The sequence below is a fragment of the Saccopteryx leptura genome, chromosome 4 (assembly GCF_036850995.1).
Source record: "Saccopteryx leptura isolate mSacLep1 chromosome 4, mSacLep1_pri_phased_curated, whole genome shotgun sequence".
NCBI lineage: Eukaryota > Metazoa > Chordata > Mammalia > Chiroptera > Emballonuridae > Saccopteryx > Saccopteryx leptura.
This window is the reverse complement of record NC_089506.1, coordinates 223,783,134-223,795,307: the sequence shown is the minus strand read 5'-3', so window position 1 is coordinate 223,795,307 and position 12,174 is coordinate 223,783,134. Positions and strand designations below refer to the sequence as shown.

The 12,174-nt window shown below is 55.9% G+C and overlaps 1 protein-coding gene and 1 non-coding gene across 2 annotated transcripts in view; one reads left to right on the top strand and one right to left on the bottom strand.

The window, feature by feature from the left end:
* Positions 1–11,452, bottom strand: part of GPR139 (G protein-coupled receptor 139) — a 37,137-nt gene extending 25,685 nt beyond the window's left edge. The window contains exon 1 of the mRNA XM_066380093.1: positions 11,329–11,452. Coding sequence (XP_066236190.1) covers positions 11,329–11,452 — 124 coding nt within the window. The remainder of the gene's footprint in view (positions 1–11,328) is intronic.
* Positions 5,752–5,827, top strand: TRNAG-GCC (transfer RNA glycine (anticodon GCC)). The gene has a single exon. It is a non-coding gene; the product is annotated as a tRNA-Gly (tRNA).
* Positions 11,453–12,174: the final 722 nt, after the last annotated feature.

The window sequence follows — 12,174 nt, the reverse complement described above, 5'->3', positions numbered from 1 at the left end:
CTGATTCTCGCGCTGTCTCTGAAATAAATAAATAAATATAAAAAAAAGAGGAAGATTCAGCACGAGTAAAAGAGTGTTAAAGACACACAAGGACAAAGCTGAGGCTTTCCCTGCGATGGAATCTGGAGGCTTAAAAAACTGAAAAAGGGTTGAATGTTGCCGCTTGTAACACCGAAGATAACCCAACAAGAAATCAACAAAAACAACAGAAACCCCAGCCTGTCGGTGGCCACTGAGCTCTCAAATTCCACTGCTTATCTCTTCTTTATTCCTACTCCTCTGCGTCCTCGAAGAGACCACGAGCTGAGCGAGTTTGTGAAGAGAAGACTGAGCAGGGGTTGGAAACACTAGGTTCTGGCTCAGACCCTGCCGTTCCTCCAGCTCTGAGAATCTGGGTAAGATCGGCTTTGTTTTGTAAAAGAAGGGTGTTTCGGATTCATCAAAGAAGCGGCAGCCAGGAAGAGGCAGGCCCTGGGCCCTGTCCTAGCTGCAGGCTGTCCTGCTGTGTGCACTGTAAACACAGCGGGGAGGGCACTGAGACACCTCTTTGGCAGAGAGGAGGACCAGGGAGGCTGGGAGCGGTTCGTGCAACTTGCTGAAGTCTCGCCAACGGGCAGCCACAAGCCTCGACTCTGAATCCGGGTCTGGAGCCCACCGAGCCCACCCTCCATCTAAAACACTGTCCGCAACGAGATGGTGGGTTTGAGTCTACGGCCATACCACCCTGAACGCGCCCACTCTCGTCTGATCTCGGAAGCTAAGCAGGGTCGGGCCTGGTTAGTACTTGGATGGGAGATGGTGGGTTTGTGTGCCAGGACACGTCAGCGTGCAATCTGTGGTATTTCTTTTTTTTGTATTTTTCTGAAGCTGGAAACGGGGAGAGACAGTCAGACTGCCGCATGCACCCGACCGGGATCCACCCGGCACACCCACCAGGGGCGAAGCTCTGCCCACCAGGGGGCGATGCTCTGCCCCTTTGGGGCGTTGCTCTGCCGTGACCAGAGCCACTCCAGCGCCCGGGGCAGAGGCCAAGGAGCCATCTCCAGCGCCCGGGCCATCTTTGCTCCAATGGAGCCTCGGCTGTGGGAGGGGAAGAGAGAGACAGAGAGGAAGGAGAGGGGGAGGGGTGGAGAAGCAAATGGGCGCTTCTCCTATGTGTCCTGGCCGGGAATCGAACTCGGGTCCCCCACACACCAGGCTGACGCTCTACCGCTGAGCCAACCAGCCAGGGCCGCAATCTGTGGTATTTCTCGGTGTTTTCCTTCTGGTTTTCACCAGATACTTGGTGTTGTGCCCTGTACTGTTGTTGTGGCCTCTGGGCCCAGAGAGCTGGTCTGTGAACCCAAGCCCCCATCCTGGAGGGGTGGAGTGTGGGGACCCTCCTCGCAGAAGCTCTGGTTCTCTTGAGAAACTGCCAGTAGCACTGGCTCCCCTGCTCTGGGCGTCCCGCCTGGGGGCCAGCTCCCCTGCATATTTGGGTTCGTTTAGCCTTAATTCCCAGGCACTTCTTAGGGCCCAGCACCTCCCTGGAAGATCGCTTTTTAGGGCACGGGCTAGCTAACACAGCAAGTGGCCATCAACACACTGACGTCACGGTTGATGTGATCTTAGTTCCATGCTGCTGCTGTCCCCCTAGGCCCTGCATCCACCCGCGCTGGCCCTGCCAGGTGGAGAGAGAGAGGACATCAGCGCTGAGACGATGGGAGACATCAGACTTGAGCCTCCAGGCTGAGGAGACCGAGGGGAGTCAGAGGCAGCGGTGAGTCGGCAGTAAAGCGCCGGAAAGCGCCCCACCCCGCCTCCGGCTCCTCATGTATCTCCTCACCGTGGAACCCTCACCACCTAGGTCGCCCCTCGTGGAGCGGGGCTGTGCTCTCCCCACACCCGGCTCCCTCAGCGGGCATGCAGCCTCCTGTGCAGCCTCCTGTTCTGCGCGGCTCCTGGTTCTGTGCAGCCTCCTGTTCTGCGCGGCTCCTGGTTCTGCGCGGCTCCTGTGCAGCCTCCTGGTTCTGTGCAGCCTCCTGGTCTGCGCGGCTCCTGCGCAGCCTCCTGGTTCTGTGCGTCTCCTGCGCAGCCTCCTGGTTCTGTGCAGCCTCCTGTTCTGCGCGGCTCCTGGTTCTGCGCGGCTCCTGTACAGCCTCCTGGTTCTGTGCAGCCTCCTGTTCTGCGCGGCTCCTGCGCAGCCTCCTGGTTCTGCGCGTCTCCTGCGCAGCCTCCTGGTTCTGTGCAGCCTCCTGGTTCTGTGCAGCCTCCTGGTTCTGTGCAGCCTCCTGGTTCTGCGCGTCTCCTGCGCAGCCTCCTGGTTCTGTGCAGCCTCCTGGTTCTGTGCAGCCTCCTGGTTCTGCGCGGCTCCTGTGCAGCCTCCTGGTTCTGCGCGTCTCCTGTGCAGCCTCCTGGTTCTGTGCAGCCTCCTGGTTCTGCGCGTCTCCTGTGCAGCCTCCTGGTTCTGCGCGGCTCCTGTGCAGCCTCCTGTTCTGCGCGGCTCCTGGGCAGCCTCCTGGTTCTGCGCGGCTCCTGGGCAGCCTCCTGGTTCTGCACGTCTGCATCTCTGTTCTTTCCGGCTCCTCCTTCCCGCTTCTCGCTCTTATCCTCTTCCCACCGTGACCCCCTTGGTGTTTCCTGGTGCTTCCTGGAGCTCTGTCCACTCTTGGAGCTTGTGAATGGTCAGCCTGGTGGTGGACCCTCTCACACCTGAGGACACGTTTGATTTGGCTCGTGCGTAGTGTTTTTAAATTTTTTATATTTAGTTGTCAACATGGAAAAACATTTCATATAAAAAAATATCTAAATTTCTAACTTCTTTTGGACAATCTGGCAACGCTGGACCGTTGGCTGGACGGCCAAGGGGTGGCAGCACTTTCTGACGCCCTCAGTCCCCAGTCCTCCCTAGTGTCTGTCACCCCGGCTCTCGACCCAGCCCGCAGGTCAGCTGTCGGCTGTCACTGGGTGCGTAACTGCTGCTGTTTTCTTATAAGAGAGGTGGACAGTAGTACTTACTGTTGCCCCATCATTTATGTAGCCATGTGACTTTGGGCAAGCGTCTCAATGTTGTTGTCATCAGAGAAATGAGCGTAATAATTAGACATGCCTTCGAGGGTTGCCATGAGAATTAAATGAATTAATCATGCAACGTGCTTTGAAGACTGCCTAGTATGTAGTTAAGAGCTACTTAAGTGCTGGCAATCATCAGGAGGAAAGGGCAGTGTTTTTGGAACATATGTCCCCAACCCTGAGGGAAATGAGAAAAGAGCAAAAGAGCCACAAGTTTCCAGAAAAAAAAAACCCCCAAACAAAATAGAAGGGAAGCGTAATGCGTTGGGTAGGTGAAGCGTTTCTTAAAACCTGGGCGACTTCGTTCCTTTGCACTGTTAGCTGACGACCCCTTGAGTTCAAGATATCGACCCTTCCCCCGTCCCAGGCATTCCCTGGGGCCTCAGCAGGGCTGCCCACCCCTGTCAGCCTCACCCACTTATTGCAAATCCGCAGGGAGTCTCAGTGGCAGAATCTGTGATCACCTCCCTGCTGCATTTTCCGGCCCTGCCCCAGGCTGGCTGCGGCAGGCAGGGCAGTCTTGCTGACGGTCAGTCTCTTCCGGCTTCAGCTGAGGACCACTTTATGTTCTGCACCGATGTTATTTCTGCAGGCTTCTCTTAGGGCCACGAAGGCCTTGGGCTTATAATAGAATTGATTGCTTAATCCATCAGATCATTCTCTCTCCGTTTTCCAGGACACAGAGTTTTACTTCTGGTGGGTGCCCTCTGAGTGGAATTCTGCATTTATGGAAAAGACCTCTACGTAAAGCTGTGCATAGCGCCAGGGGGCGCACAGGGCTTGGTCACGCTGGCGTGTGAGACGACAGAAACCGTGCCAGCTGCTCTTCGTTGAGGTCGCCTAGTGTGCACGGGACGGGAGCACGTCTCAGCCTTGGCCCATTTTATTTTGAATCGCCACAGCAACGATGCAAGACACTGAAGGTTAATAACAGTGGTTGAACTCTTACTCTGTATGAGAACAAACACATGCCAAGAATGGTGACAAGCATTTTTAGCGAGAGAGTCAGAGAGAAGGACAGATAAGGACAGACAGACAGGAGGGGAGAAAGATGAGAAGCATCCATTCTTTATTGCGGCACCTTAGTTGTTCACTGATTGCTTTCTCATATGTGCCTTGACCAGGGGGCTACAGCAGACCGAATGACCCCTTGCTCAAGCCAGTGACCTTTGGGCTCAAGCCAGCAACGATGGGGTTATGTCTATGATCCCATGCTCAAGCCAGCGACCCTGCGCTCAAGCCAGATGAGCTCATGCTCAAGCTGGCAACCTTGGGGCCTCGAACCTGGGTCCTCTGTGTCCCAGGCCAATCTCTACCCACTGTGCCACCGCCTGGTCAAACAGTGATAAGCATTTTTACAATTTCATTTAACCCTCAAAACACCTCTGTGAGATAGGTATTATTATTATCCCATCTCATTGACGAGGCTCAGAGAGAGTGAGACATTTGCCCAAGGTCACAGACTAGCAAGTGGAGGAGCTGGTCTTCAAACCCAGGGTGACCGGCATCAGAGACCACTTACTTAACTGCTGAACTTGACTGTCCACTTTCTTGCAAGTGAAAACCGGGACTCAGCGAGATGGGGTATCACGTCTGAGATCACACAGCCAAGAGGAGTAAGACACAGGATTCAAACCCACGATTGTTCTGCCTCAGAGCAATGCATCTTCACACTCAGTGTCACAGAGCAGAACTGTCATAGAAAGTGAAGGATAAAGACCGCAAAGCTGGACCGCAGCCCAGGGCCAGCCCAGACAGCTTGGTCCGTGCTTCTGTCCCGTCTGTGGGCTATGTCTCCGACGGAGTGACACGGCACAGCCCGGTTCACCTCGGCCTCTGACAGACCCATCCGGACTGGCTTGTCCAAGGTCACTCAGTGAGTTATTGCCAGAGCCAAGCCAGGAGTCGGGGGCTCCGCATGCCGCGCCCTCTCTCTACCGTGACCACGGGGATCTTCAGGCAGGCAAGTCACACAGCAGAAATCAGGGGCATCGTAGAGGGACTGTTTCAGATTGGAGTGCCTGCGTGTGTGCTGTTGAAAGGGGCTGCTATGAAATGAATTCGGGTACAAATATTCAATGCAATACTATGTAGCTTCATAAAAGAATGGAAAAGCTTAACCGAGACTATTGGGGCTGATTAATAAAGAAATGAAACACAGTAACATGCAAGACGGTGTGTATAATGTGCTCATTTTGCAGAGATGAAATGGGAGAGTTAAAATGACAATGTGTGGCCCTGGCTGATTGGCCCAGTGGTAGAGCGTCAGCCTGGTGTGTAGATGTCCAGGATTCGATTCCTGGACAGGGCACACAGGAGAAGTACTCATCTGCTTCTCCACCCTTCCCCCTCTCCCCCTCCTGCAACCACGGCTCAGTTGAAGCGAGTTGGCCCCAGGTGCTGAGGACGGCTCCATGGCCTCCACCTCTGGCTCTAAGAAAAGCTCTGTTGCTGAGCAATGGAGCGATACTCCAGATGGGCAGAGCATCGCCCTCTAGGGGGCTTTCCGGGTGAATCCGGTCGAGGCCCATGTGGGAATCTGTCTCTTTGCCTTCCCTCTTCTCACTGAATTAAAAAAATATTACAAGGTGTGCCTATTTATATTTTTAGGTTTTTAAATAATATGAATGTCATCACCTATGAAGCGAGCACACACACACTCACACACCCACGCACAGCTACATAAGAAAAGCAGCCTAGGCCCTGGCCAGTTGGCTCAGCGGTAGAGCATCGGCCTGCCATGCGGGGGACCCGGGTTCGATTCCCGGCCAGGGCACATAGGAGAAGCGCCCATTTGCTTCTCCACCCCCCCCTTCCTCTCTGTCTCTCTCTTCCCCTCCCGCAGCCAAGGCTCCATTGGAGCAAAGATGGCCCGGGCGCTGGGGATGGCTCCTTGGCCTCTGCCCCAGGCGCTAGAGTGGCTCTGGTCGCAGCAGAGCGGCGCCCCGGAGGGGCAGAGCATCGCCCCCTGGTGGGCAGAGCATCGCCCCTGGTGGGTGTGCCGGGTGGATCCCGGTCGGGCGCATGCGGGAGTCTGTCTGACTGTCTCTCCCCGTTTCCAGCTTCAGAAAAATACAAAAAAAAAAAAAAAAAAAAGCAGGCTATGTCTCACTCAGCTCCAGCCAATCACTATCTTCTGGGAGTATGAGCCTAATGTTGTCTGTTCTGTTTTTTTCAAGGAAATACGGAAATCTATTTTTTTTTTTAAGAATCCCCTTTTTAAAATAAATTTCAAGTGGTTTATTGCTAATATCTGGAAATACAAAAGCATTTTTTGTATAATAACAGTGTGCACAGATGCTGAACAAACTTATTTGTTCTTTTTTTTTACGGCGCCTTTGTGATTTCCTATGAAGGCAATTATGTCATCTGTGAACAGAAATAGTTCAATTTCTTCCTTCCTGTTATACCATTTATTTATTTATCTATCTATTCATTCATTTATTGATTGCCTTCTTGCACCGGCTAGGACTTCCAGTACATTGTTGAATAGGAATGGTGAGAGCAGATGTCCTTCCTTGTTCTAGATCTCGGGGGGGACGGGGACGACACGCCATCTCCCAGCACTCGGTGTGATGTGAGCTGGGTAAGGGGTCCTTTATCATCTTAAAGAAGTTCCATCTCTGTCTCCAGTTTGATAAATTTTTTATCATCCGTGAATGTTGGATTTTGTCAGATACTTTTTATGCGTCTGTTGAGATGCTCACACGACCTCCTCTGTGAGTTTGTTAACACGGTGAATCACAGTGAATGATTTTCCAATGTTGAACCAGCCTGGGCGTCCTGGAGAAAACCCAACTTCATCTTGACGTGGTGCCCTTCTTATATATTCCTGATTAGATGTGCCAACGCTGTATGTTGTTGAGGATTTTTATGTCTATGTTAAGGAGGAATACTGGCCTGTAGTTGTTTTTTTTTCTTATAATATCTTTAACTGGATTTGATATTAGGGGTCAGCTGGTGTCCCTACACAAGTTGGCAAATTTTCCTAATTTCTAAATGATAAAAAAAACAACTTACAGAGTCCTTAACGTGCACCAGACATTGTGCTAAACGCTTAACCCATTGAACCCTCCCAGGCACCCTGTGAGTTACATACCGTGTGTGTCTGTGCTTCATGGGTGGGGAAATTAAGGCACCATGTAAAAGTCACTTTGTCTGAGGTCACACAGCTTCTGAGCAGCAAAGCCAGGACTCAAAACCCAGGGGTCTCACCTCAGATTCTGTACTCTTAACCCCTTTCCTACATTCTCTGTAGAGATGTTTACCGGCAGAAGACAGCACACGGGGAGGGCTCCGTTAGCTCAGTGGTCGAGGCACTTACGACCCGTGTCAGTCTACAGCAGGGGTCCCCAAACTACGGCCCACGGGCCACATGTGGCTCCCTGAGGCCATTTATCCGGCCCCCGCTGCACTTCTGGAAGGGGCACCTCTTTCATTGGTGGTCAATGAAAGGAGCACATTGACCATCTCATTAGCCAAAAGCAGGCCCATAGTTCCCATTGAAATACTGGTCAGTTTCTTAATTTAAATTTACTTGTTTTTTATTTTAAATATTGTATTTGTTCCCGTTTTGTTTTTTTACTTTAAAATAAGATATGTGCAGTGTGCATAGGGATTTGTTCATAGTTTTTTTTATAGTCCGGCCCTCCAACGGTCTGAGGGACAGTGAACTGGCCCCCTGTGTAAAAAGTTTGGGGACCTCTGGTCTACAGACTGGGCCTCTCCTCTCTCTCGCACCCATCCTCAGAGACAGGCACCGTCACCCCGTTTTGGAAGCAGCAGTTCTGGAAACGCTCCCCACCGCTGGGTGGCATGTGGCTTCTGGCGGCCCCTTCCTCACCTTGTCTCCCTTAGCGTCCGAGCTGCTGTTCAGAAGGTAAGGTTGGAAGACTGCCCTCTGAGTCGGTTTCACTTTGTGCTGCCCAGTGGGCTCAACCGCACCCCCCCTCCTGCTCTCTCCCCAGGCAGACAGGCTCATCCTTCCCTCCTGCCCTGCCTGCCCCCCGCACACCTGGCCCCGCCGCTGTTCCCAACGCCACCCGGTTGGCACTGCCAGCTTACTGCACGTGTTTAGAAAGTCAGGAACCCCTGGCTTCCTTAGAAAAGAGAAGGAACGAGATGGAGTCTCAGGACCAGCGGTGCCGGCAGCTTTCACCCCCGAGCACCCGGCGTCAAGGACTGAGTTAGTTCGAGGACTTTCTGGCACTTCGGTGAAATGGATCATTACACAGATAACCTCACTCAACACGCACTGCTTCTGTGGGCAGTGGGCGCTGCTGTTCCTCCGATTTTACAGGGAGAGAAGTTCATGATATGGAGAGGTTAGGAATTCTCAAGTCTCAGATTGCTCGCTGTCCATAATTCCACCCCAGAGCTCCCTACACGCCAGGTTGGAACAGTTCGAGTCATCTGTCAGGGGGCAGTTAGACGTTAGGGCTTGGGCCACAGGGCCTCTGCCGAGCTCCGCCTCTCAGTGAAGAGATGGAGGGTGGGGAGAGACACGGGCGTTTCCCCCTGGTTACTGCCTCCCCCCCCCCCTGCCACGTCCCCACGTCCCCATCTCTCCCTCACTTCCCATCCACATTTCTCCACGGCGAGAGCTGAGAATTGGTGTGAGTCCACTGCCAGGAAAAATGATTCCACTCAAAATCTCAGTTCTCAACAATATTACCAAGGAGTCTGTTATTTCGCACCCGGCACAGCTGGGCCTCCCGGTCAGCCGGTCAGCCGCAGGGCACTGAGGGCTTTGCTGAGTGCTGCTGAGGCTGGCGTTTGGGAAGGGAGGGGAGACTGCAGCGAGCTCAGCACGAGGAGCAGAGGGGCAGGTGCAGGAATCAGGGCTTTCCTCCGTGTGTCGTCCAGGCCCTTCTCTGTCTCACCAAGCCCCCTGCTCCGTACAACCAGACCAGCTTCCCGGTCGCCGGAACTAACCGCCCAGCAGCCAGGCACACGTGGGTGTCAGGCCCTGAGCTGGGCTTACCTTGTCCTGTCACCTCCGTCAGCGTCATTATTCTCACTACTACCACGCCAGGGAGAGCGGCTCTCAGTAAAGCCTGCTTCTCGGATGTGGAGACGGGGGCGGGGGGGGGGGGGCACAGACACACAAGAGGCTCACAGATGACTTCATTCTTCGTCACCAGGGTAGACTTGCTTGCGTTTGTGGTTTTAAGAGAATGAGTGAGTGACTTAGGGTGACTTTCACCTTTGAATCACCTTGCAAACGATGAACAAAGCCCACTGTTACCAGCTCAGGACCTTTCTACAAGCAGCCTCTCCCCTCACCCCTCTCCAGAATGCCGGGTCGTGCACCTGTCGCTGCCTCTGAGCTGATGGGCTCACGCTTGTGATCCCCGTGAATTCATGGACTGCCTGCCCAAGGGCCTCCGAGACCCTCTGGCACCACCTCAGCCGTTGGCACACAGTAGGTCGTCATAACCTTCGTTGATGTATGAACACATCACTGCCCTCCGCTCTCCAATCCCAACCCAAGGCCCCCCCAGTCCAGTCCCGCCCCCACGTTTAAAGTGTCCAAGCCCTGAGCTCAGCCTTGATGAGCCCACGCTTAGCACCATGCCTGGCACAGGTCGGTGCCAATGCTGTGGGTCGGGAAGGACTTAGGCTGTGAGGGTCTGAGGTGCCTTGACTTCCGCCGGGAGGAGTTTCAGGGTCTGCGTTTCCCCTCCTCCTCCCCATCTTCCTGTCCCCACCTTGGGTCAGCCTCCCTGTGTATGTCTCTGTGCCTTAATGGGGACAATGAGGACACGGCTACTTCCGACAGCAGAGGGGATGGGGTGGACACATTATGGTGTGAGGGCAGCAGGGGACAGGGGGCCTGTCACCTCTCTAGTTCAGCAAGTGTCACCCATAACCAGCCTTCTGAAAAAGTGGCTCCCCCAAAGAGACCTCTGGACGGAGACCAGGGGGGCAGGCAGGGAGGTGCGACCTGGACCGAAATCAATGGCAGCTCCAGGTAATTACTGCACAAGGACATGTGCAGTGGCCCTAGCAGGGCTGAGCCTTGCTCTCTGGGCAGGCAGAGCGATGAGCCAGTAGTGAAGCCTCCTCACTCACAGGGCGCAGGAAGGGGAATTAACACATGGGTGGTTGCTGGCACCTGCCTCACGGGGGAGGGGGTTTATTTCAACTCCCTCATCAGGGTCCCTCGCTACCACGCTGAACGTTTCGGAATGGAAATCTCGGGCAGGGTCTCAGAAATACAAGTCCCAAGTTTCCAGCATCCCAGGATACTGAAGACGGTGAGGTGGTGAGGCTAGATTCTAGTCTGTACACTGGATTATTCCCCCTCTTCCTGTTCCCTCCTGTTTCTCTCTCTCCCTTTGCCTGCAACTCTCATTAGAAATCTTTCTGCCACACAGACCGTCTCAGGCACTCCCGGGAAGACAGGCCATCTCAAGCCGGAGCACCAGCAAACCCCTCCCTCTCCCGCACAGGCAAAAGCACTCCCTTGCTCCCTCGGTCCCCGGGACAGCTCAGCTCTCTTGAGGAATTTAACACAAATCTCAGCCACACACTTGGGAGAGGACGTGAAGATGCCGGACCTCTGCAGCAGCGGACAGCTGCCCAGGGTTGGTGGACCAGATGGCAAAGCCAGGGGAGTCAAGGAGACTCTGACCCCCTGAGATGGTGGCCTGGGCAGCCTGCCTAGGCGTCTCTGCACCCTTCTGACACCCCTCCATTCTTCTTAGCCGCCCTGGAGACCCATCCTGCTTTGGGGGCAGCGGGGACTCAGTCCTTCCTCCATTCCAGCGCCTCCCCCTTGCCCAACACCAGGATCTCCAGTCTGGTCCGGGGTTGGGCAGGAGGAGCATGAGGCGGAGCAGAGGGTCCCGGGTGGGCAGCGGTGAACGTGAGGACGACGGGACAAGTGCAGCCCCCACGAAGCCATCCGCCCGGAGATGCAGTCAGGTCACACACACACGCCCTCCGTGGACGCCCTCGCAGACAACAGTCCCTTCAGACGCGCGCACACATCCTCCCCAGCAGCCTCCAACCCACACTCACACGCTGCTCATCACCCGCCGCACACACGCGTGCAACAGACACACACAGACACGCACACGCGTCCCACCAGCTACAGCAACTTGCTCCCCCCCAATCTGGAAATGTCCGCAGTTGCCCTTTAGGCTTAAACTTTTTTTTTTTTTCAGAGAGGGCGCCCAGGATCACGCGGAGAAGGTGGGTCGCGCGCAGGGACGCCGGCGCTGAGGGGGGCGCCCCGTTTCCCCGGCCTCGCCCCCCGCCCGCGCCCCTCACCTGGTAAACCGAGGCACAGCAGGAGGCTGTAGTAGACCACCGGCACGAAGCCCAGGCCGCAGGCCGAGCTGGGGGGCCAGGACCGCGAGCTGTTGGCGGCGGAGGGGGCGTGCGCGTGCTCCATGGGCGCACGGCCGCGCCCCGCAGGACCTGCGTCTGCCCTTGGCCGCGGTCCCCTCTGCGGCCTCCGCCCCTGCCGGCTCGGCCTTCCCGCTGGGCGTGGGGACTCGGGAGGCCGGTGGGTGCACTTCCCACCTCGGACAGCGCCGCGCGGGCCTCGGAGCCCGAGCCGGGGAGGTGGGCGGGGGCGCGGGACGCCGCTCGCCGCAGCCAATGAGCAGCCGCCCGGGTACGGGGTGGGGGGAGGGAGTGTGTGTGCGGGGCGGGGGGGTGCGCAGCAGGGGAGGGTCCTGGCTGCTGCTCCCGCAGGCTCCCGCTTCGGGAGAGGAGCAGCGGTTCCACCCCGCAGCTCCGGAGGAAGGCGGGGGGCGGGGCTGGGGGTGGGACCCGGGAATCCGCCACCCGGACCTGCGCGCCCTGGGGAGCGGCGCGGGGTGGGTCGGACCCTCGTCTCCCGCGGCGGCTCGTACTCAGTTCGCTTTCTTATCCTCCGGGCCACCTGTCTTCCAGCCCGTCCCCACCGTCCCCACCGTCCCCACCGTCCCCACCGAGCGCTCTGCACCCCGTGCGCTGCGGAGAAGGGGCGGCTGTTGTAGCGCAGAGGATCCTCCAGGGTCGTCAGCTCCGGGACCAGAGGGGCTGAGCTCGAAAGGAGGTGTGCGTGTGTCTGAGGGTGTGCGTGTGTCTGAGCGCATGTGTGTGTCTGAGTGTGTGAGTGTGTGCGTG